Source organism: Apium graveolens, chromosome 2 (genome assembly GCF_009905375.1).
Source record: "Apium graveolens cultivar Ventura chromosome 2, ASM990537v1, whole genome shotgun sequence".
In the NCBI taxonomy this organism is placed as follows: domain Eukaryota; kingdom Viridiplantae; phylum Streptophyta; class Magnoliopsida; order Apiales; family Apiaceae; genus Apium; species Apium graveolens.
The window spans coordinates 20,766,531-20,775,096 of NC_133648.1; the positions used below are offsets into that span (position 1 = coordinate 20,766,531).

At 36.6% G+C, this 8,566-nt stretch overlaps 1 protein-coding gene across 2 annotated transcripts; it reads left to right on the forward strand.

Moving 5' to 3' along the window:
* The first annotated feature begins 595 nt into the window (after positions 1 to 595).
* LOC141707094 (leucine-rich repeat receptor-like serine/threonine-protein kinase At2g14510) lies at positions 596 to 5,401 on the forward strand. Of its 2 annotated transcripts, XM_074510081.1 has the most exons (5): positions 606 to 737; positions 811 to 848; positions 1,294 to 1,853; positions 3,809 to 4,355; positions 4,751 to 5,401. In XM_074510081.1, the coding sequence occupies exons 4-5, from the start codon at positions 3,823 to 3,825 to the stop codon at positions 5,289 to 5,291; spliced, it is 1,074 nt and encodes a 357-aa protein (XP_074366182.1). In that variant the 5' UTR covers positions 606 to 737; positions 811 to 848; positions 1,294 to 1,853; positions 3,809 to 3,822; the 3' UTR covers positions 5,292 to 5,401. The 2 variants fall into 2 exon arrangements, with proteins under 2 accessions (XP_074366181.1, XP_074366182.1); XM_074510080.1 differs by having other exon boundaries at positions 596 to 848.
* The last annotated feature ends 3,165 nt before the right edge of the window (positions 5,402 to 8,566 follow it).

Below are 8,566 nucleotides of genomic sequence, written 5' to 3' on the forward strand. Positions count from 1 at the left end.
TTTTTTAATAATATAATACATTTTAATTACGGATCATATTTTTTATTTTACTGACATTTTTAAAAAAATTAATCACTTTAATTTTAATATTAAAATTTTTATACTAATAAATTAAAATTAAAATCAAATAATAAAAATAATTATTAGATATATAATATAATAATAATATAAGAGTGCTACACAAATGTGGGAAGTGGGCTTAACATTGGATAGATTGGGGTCACTTTTTTTATGGGGTCATTTCGGGTGACGTGACGGAGAATGCATAAGTGTCCGGGGGAGTTGACCCCGAGGGCTGTGGATGCTCTAAATGTATTTTTATAATTTATTTTTAATTTATTTTTATTAAATTTTAAACATCAAATTTTTATTTAGAAAAAAATGTTAAAAATTTTTTGCAAAACTATATTTTTGATAAAGTACATACAGTTTCTTTGAAAAGCATGAATTTATATCTATAAAAATAAATTTTAAAGTTTTTTATTAATGGGAATATAAGTTATAATATTTTACTAATATTTCGGAAATCATGATACCAATATAAAACAAGTAAATTTTGCCTGTGTCTAGCTTCTAAATTTTTTATCCCCACAGCCAAGCCTCCTACTCTTTAAACTATCACTTTCTGATCCATTGAAGTCATTAACCGACCTTTATAGTTGGCTGACAATGGAGAAAGCTGGGATGGTGTTTCCAGGCATTCTTGGCCACGCAATTTCTTTCATCTACTTCCCAAAGTAACTTCCATTTTGCACATCCTTTTCAATTTTATACTAATGTTTTTAAAAATAATAAGATTTTTAAATCCAGAGTAGGAGAATCCCAGCGCTGACGAAGTTACATGACAGGTCTACTACTCGATTTTCATCTCTTTCTCTAGTTAAGTAGTTTTTGCTAGCTGGTAAAGATTATGGAAGTGTTAGTTATCTAACGTCGTACAAAGATCAACTTCGTGAATAAGTATGATTTTCGAGTTAAATCTTGGTAGTAGTAATCGTAGCTGATCAATGAATCTAAAATTTAGAATACGACACTTGACAACATCTTATATTAATATTTTTACTCTATAACAAACCTACTTTCTGTGAATTGAAAGAGCTACCCGCGTATTGCAATTGTCTAAGACTTCGGTTCATCTCCCTTTTGTAGTACGAGGTCTAGAGTTTGAGTCCTAGTGGAGGCATGAGTGATAAGTGTGTAGGTATCTAAGTTTCTATAATCGGTCATTACCAGAGAAAAGTATGAATATTTAGCAGGGTTTTTTTTTATCTTGCACATGTTAAAATATATCAGGTATGACACATATGGAGCAAGGATGACACCAAGTACGTCAGCGTTTCTGGTTTCCCAAAATTCCTGTATTGGGAGATGCCATTGTAGCTTATGCATCTGACCCGATCACCTTGACCGTTGATCTTCCACGATCGACCACACAATCAGCTACATTGTTTTATATTTAACAGACCTTGGTAACATTTTCAATTCTAACCAAACTACAACATTAAAAATTGGAATTAACAGTCAGGATCAATGGACAGTGAATGCAACAGGTTATGGAGATACTACAGTAGTAGCCAAGTACCCGGTGATGGTATCAGGCCCGACTATTAATATAACATTGTCACGTGTTGATGAGTTGAGCTTGCCACCACTGGTCTCTGCTATGGAGGTGTTCACAAAATGGGAAACAAGTCATAACACATCCACAGGAGCATCGAAATATTTCTCCTCTGCATATTCGTTGATGATACTTTTTATGCTTTTTAAGGTGGCATGAAGAGGGGAAAAGCAGCTGATTTGCCACAACACGTAGTGAAAAGCAGCACTGTTACATTTCTTATCATCTGCCTGATGTAAGAAAATTTTAATTTTAGATTAATTCTGATTGCTTTTCCATTTTTTTCTGAATTAATTAGTAAAATTTATTATTACTGAACAGATTGTAAGAGAATACAATATATCACAAGGAATACGCCCTTCTTGAAGTAATTGTCTGCTTCTTTAAATTTTAATAACATCGCATAACAAATTTCAGATTACAAATTTGAACTTAAGCATCACATTGTTGACAAATTTTACAATAGTTGAAAGAAACCGTACTAATAGTGTGTACATGTCTGCCACGGTGACAGGTTTACATGCCGTGAGTACCTTTTAGTTAGACATAGTTATGCATCAAATCGTAATCTATCTCACTCTATTTGAATACCTTATATTCCTTCTTGGAAAGGTTTGATAGACGAATATCAGATACTTTGGTAGTTGGAATTTAGAATTTTACCGGTAGTGTGTTGAACATCATCAACAAAAGGGAGAGGCAAAAGATCGATTCTTCTGTGTTAAAGCACAGTAACAGACTTCTGATTTCACCTCAAACTCTTATTTTCCCTGTCACAAACTATTTGTTGACATATAACTTTAAAACTTCATCAAGATCAAACTTCAAAGTTCTCTGCATTATATAATTAGGAACATTATTATATAAACTAAGCATCTTATGATCATTATAGGGATAGTACTCCATCAAACAATACACTGAATCTACTGATTCCACCATAAATAAATGTGCACAGTATCCAGCATGTTATGTGAGTCCTAGCCGAGGCAAAATAATTGCAGAAGATAGAAATTCTTCTTTTTTCGACATTTAATTTTTCACGGTGTAGCTAAAATCTACATTTTATGTCTTCTCTTTGATTTTGAATTCCACATTAATTTTTTAGAAAGCAACTCATGCTACTTCCTTTTGTCTTTTAACTCTGAACTTTATTCATCTTAAGACTAGAATGCTATCTTATTGTCTAGGACTGCAAATTTTTATATTCATCAGAGGTCAGTATTAATTCTATTTTTGATAGAGAATATGTTAATATTCTCAGCATATACCTATACATTAGGTTAATGAGAATACGCCTATCAATTAGAATGACACACCTCTACAATTTTGATCACATGACAAATGTAATAACTTCCTCCTTTTTTTATGAAAGATGAATGTGTACTTTTATGCTTGGTATTGTAGTAAAGCTCTGTACGAATTTTTCTTGAATGCTTCCATACAAGATGAATGTGTCTTGTAATGCTTGGTATTATTGAACAAATTCAGAAACATGTGTACTAAAAAGTAAAATGTGTCTCCTTGTTAGCTTCAAGTTTTCAATTCATCCCATTATAAATTACAGACTTCACCTCATTCTGTTTTGTGTACATCTAGTCTTTCATTGTACTATTTTACCCCCCCCCCCTGCAGTAGAATAAAAATGAAGAAATTTGATTGCATATTTTTGGTATCCTTAGCTTTGCAATTGATTTCATCTTCTTCCCGAGGTAGTTTCCTTCTTGCTTTGATTTTGATATTAACGTAATGTATAGGATATATTTTCTGGCTTCTACCAACACCTTAGGAGTTTGGGAGTGTGATCAATTTATAATGGTAGAAGTAACTCAACCTCCGGAAAGAAGTCAAGTTTGAAACCTGGTTACTGTAATTATTTCTCAAATTGTGACAACTTGTAAAGTTATGGAGGATTCGGTCATCTGAATTGGTCCATAACAACTGTGCTACATATATAACAACCATGCTACATATAATACAAACTTATAACATCATATAGAAGGAGAGTATTAGTTTGCCTTTTGCTGTTTTATCTGATATTTATCTGATATTCCATGTTGTAGCAGCTGAATCTTTTTTACGATAGCAAGTATTGTCCATTTTCTACTCAAATGTACATATACAAAGTTCAGTTTTCATCTTCATTAGTAAAAGTCAGCAAAATATACTTTCTCATTCGTTTGTGATCTACAGGTCCAGATACATCGATGTGGCAGAGTATTGATTGTGGCAGAGAAGCTATACGCTTGGATGACACCCTATTCACATGGAATTCCAATCATGATTACACTCAAACTGGAACAAATGAACTCGTTCGTATAAATACAACCAGGGATGAATTTAACACTCTTCGGGCTTTCCCCAACAATACAAAAGATAATTGTTACAATGTGCCAATTGATGCACAACCGATCAGATATATAATCCGGGTGGGATTCTATTATGGCAACTACGATGGTCTCTCTAGACCCCCAACATTTGATCTCTTCATCAACAACGTAAAATGGACTACTGTTAACACGACGATAAATAATGGTGAACCGGTTTATGAAGAAATCATATATTATAACAAAGGATCAGGGTTCTTCAAGATTTGCTTGGCGCATGTTCAAGATGGAGGGATTCCAATAATTAACTCAATTGAAACTGTGGGTGTATCTCATGTATTGTATCCGAAGATGGAGACTAATGCCACATATAATCTTGTCACTAGGATCAATTTTGGTGGACCAGAAGTCAGGTACATGAAGTTCTTCTTTGATATGAATCTCAAACTTTCCTACCCTATAACATCTGCGCACAATTTTTCCTCTGTCACATGTTAAGTTTGTACTCGAAATCAATCGTAGATTTTGTGAACTGAAAGAGACATTTGCATGCTGCTACATTTAAGACTTCTGTTAATTTGCACTCGAGTTCCATGATTTTTCCCGTTAAAATTAAGTGATTTGTAGCAATAGCCTACTGAATACCTTTTCTCCCGTTGTAATAAGGGGTTGAGGGATTGAGTCCTCACAGAGGATGAGTGTGTGAAATAGTATTTACTGAACACTTAAGCCGCTGCAATTGAACATTACCATGATAAAGTGACCATTGTTAACGCTTTTTTCTCTTACACTTTGTATAATATTTCAGGTATGACTTAGAGACAGATGAGGTATACAATCGGATATGGAGCAAGAGATCTACGCCTTACGCCAATGTTTCTGGTTTACCTACATATTTTGCTCCCACATTAGAAAATCACCCTCCTGGATCTGTTTTGGCAAATGCCATTGAATCTAATGCATCTGATCCAATCAACTTCACCATTGATCTTCCACAATTGGCCTCACAATCAGCTTACATTGTTTTGTATATAACAAAACAACAGGAGAACAGTATTAATCCTAACCAAACTGCATCAGTAAAAATTGAGATCGACAGTCAGGATCAAGGGACGGTGCACACATCAGGTTATGGCGAGACCACAGTGGTCACCAAGTACCCTGTGATGGTATCAGGCCCAACTATGAATATGACATTGTCACGTGCTGATGAGTCGAGTTTGCCACCAATGATTGCCGCAATGGAGGTGTTCACAAAATGGGATTCAGATAAATCGTCAGCAGCACCAGAATTTTTTTCCTTTGCATATTCGTTGATAATTCTTTTTATGCTTTTGTTGGTGGCCTAAAGAGGGGGAGACAGTTGCTTTTTCCATTATATGTGCTAAAGAAACGAGATACATTTAGTAATATCTACTTGATGTACGCAAATTTATATTTGAAAACAATTTTGACTGCTTTTTAGTATGTGTCTGTATTTAGGTTTTGAATTTTTCTTATCACTGGAGAGATTGTAAAAGGATCTGCAGAATAAAGATCATCGCTATGATGGAAGTCTAGCTTCACAAATGGGATGCAAATACAAAGCCAACTAATATAGTCAACACCATTGGGATGCTCTAATGGCGTTATCTATAAGTATAATATGTAAAATTATACCTAAAGGTTTTATTGGTCAAACAAATAAAGCCGTCAAAATATGAATGTCTATATTTTTTATTAAGGGTAGTGAAGATTGGAGTGCTAAAAGTGCTACGTATATTACACCTAAACGCCACTAGATTTTCTCCCTGCTTTAATAGACATACCAATAATTAGACATTAAATATGACAAAGAAACTTAATTACTATGAAACTAGTTAATCAAATAAACTTAGATTGAATATATTATAATAATTATATATCTATATGTTCTCAGTTCTCAGTTCTCACCGTCTGTCATCGTGCCGTACCCATTGTAATATACACAATGATTGCAGACTATCTTTATCTTTATATACTAAAATGGCCGATAAATACTAAAAGATGTATTTTAAACAAAAGTAAATTGTTTCTTCTTGCTTAGCTCTAAATCTTCAGTTCGCCGCACTATAAATTAACAGCCTTGGCCTCATTATCGCTGGACTGCAAGTACTTCTGCTCCATTGCAGTGGGCTAACAACGGAGAAAGGTGTATGGATATTTTTTGCTTTCTTAGCCTTACAATTGCTTTCATCTTCTTCCCAAAGTAATTTCATTTTGCCATTCTCTTCAATTTTATGTTCATGTAATCATGTTGTTATTTATAGCGACTTTTATTGATATCTTGATTTTTTCTGGAAGATCGTCGGTGGTCGAAGTTAGTTTCACCTGTATTTAGCATGCATGATCTTTGAACTTGGATCATCTTTGAACTGTCTCACTTATTAAAATTATTATATTGGTTCACTTGTGTGAGTGAAGTGAGTAAATGGAGATCTGGAGCGTTAGCTCGTCGATGGACTTGTACCAGCAAGACTGTAATATTTCTGTATTTGCATGTAGCTATGATGCATAATTATCTCAAACATTTGGATTTCTGCAGATACATCACAATGGCTGTGTATTGATTGTGGCAATGATGAAATAAGATTTCAAAACCTACTCGTGTGGGAGACTGATTCTGACTATATTCAAGTAGGATCAAATAAACTGGTTCTTAAAAAAACAACCAGAGATGAATTTAACACACTCCGAGCTTTTCCAAGCAATACAAGAAAAACTGTTACACCATGCCAACAGAGAAACAAAAGCTCCGATATATAATCCGGGCGGGATTTTATTATGGCAACTACGATGGTCTCTCTAAACCTCCTGTGAATACAATATGCCATTAATACATACAATTGAAACACCGTGTGCGAATATATAACCGTGAAAAACAGAAAATAAATGAAAGAGATAAGGATACGGGAGAGTTCTCGAGTCCAAGTTGAAAGGAACCGTCTCCTTAAAGCTATTTCGCATATCACCGTATGTGCGAGCCGATAGCCTCCCAGGATAAAACGAGAAGACGATGTCGTTGTACAAACAGCACCTCCGGCGAGTTAGAACAGAGCAAGAAACTAAGAGAGAGAAGGATAGGGTTTGTGTTTAGAGACGACTGTGTGTAAGATAATTTACCCTAATCCCTATAACGATATTATACATAGACTCTTGATGACTTTTGCGCTACTCTTTACAATTAATTAAACGTGTTAATTAATTGTCGATTAATAAATCAAATCCGTAATTGAATCAAATTTATTATTTCGTCAAATCAAATTATATTAATTATCCGTATCAAAACTAGAATAATTATTTGAGCCCAAGCCCAGTGGAAATAAAATTAGCAAAACTAGTCCGCGATTATAGGGGCCCATTTTCTGCTACATTCGTGGTCGTCGCACGCGCGGGCAAGCCCGAAGGCTTCGCAAGCCTCGGATTACCCCTCGAAATCCCACAAATTATATAATTATCGCACGCGCAGGCAAGCCCGAAGGCTTCGCAAGCCTCAGATTACCCCTCGAAATCCCACAAATTATATAATTATCGCACGCGCGGGCAAGCCCGAAGGCTTCGCAAGCCTCGGATTACCCCTCGAAATCAAATTATAGGGGCCCATTTTCTGCTACATTCGTGGTCGTCGCACGCGCGGGCAAGCCCGAAGGCTTCGCAAGCCTCGGATTACCCCTCGAAATCCCACAAATTATATAATTACCGCACGCGCGGGCAAGCCCGAAGGCTTCGCAAGCCTCGGATTACCCCTCGAAATCCCACAAATTATATTAATTACCCGTTTCTGCTACATTCATAACGCTAATTATCACACGCGCGGGCAAGCCCGAAGGCTTCGCAAGCCTCGGATTACCCCTCGAAATCCCACAAATTATATTAATTACCCGTTTCTGCTACATTTATAACGCTAATTATCGCACGCGCGGGCAAGCCCGAAGGCTTCGCAAGCCTCAGATTACCCCTCGAAATCAAATTATAGGGGCCCATTTTCTGCTACATTCGTGGTCGTCGCACGCGCAAGCCCGGAGGCTTCGCAAGCCTCGGATTACCCCTCGAAATCCCACAAATTATATTAATTACCCGTTTCTGCTACATTCATAACGCTAATTATCGCCCGCGCGGGCAAGCCCGAAGGCTTCGCAAGCCTCGGATTACCCCTCGAAATCCCACAAATTATATTAATTACCCGTTTCTGCTACATTCATAACGCTAATTATCGCACGCGCGGGCAAGCCCGAAGGCTTCGTAAGCCTCAGATTACCCCTCGAAATCAAATTATAGGGGCCCATTTTCTGCTACATTCGTGGTCGTCGTATGCGCGGGCAAGCCCGAAGGCTTCGCAAGCCTCGGATTACCCCTCAAAATCCCACAAATTATATAATTATCGCACGCGCGGGCAAGCCCGAAGGCTTCGCAAGCCTGGGATTACCCCTCGAAATCCCACAAATTATATAATTATCGCACGCGCGGGTAAGCCCGAAGGCTTCGCAAGCCTCGAATTACCCCTCGAAATCCCATAAATTATATTAATTACCCGTTTCTGCTACATTCATAACGCACGCGCGGGCAAGCACGAAGGCTTCGCAATCCTCGGATTACCCCTCGAAAT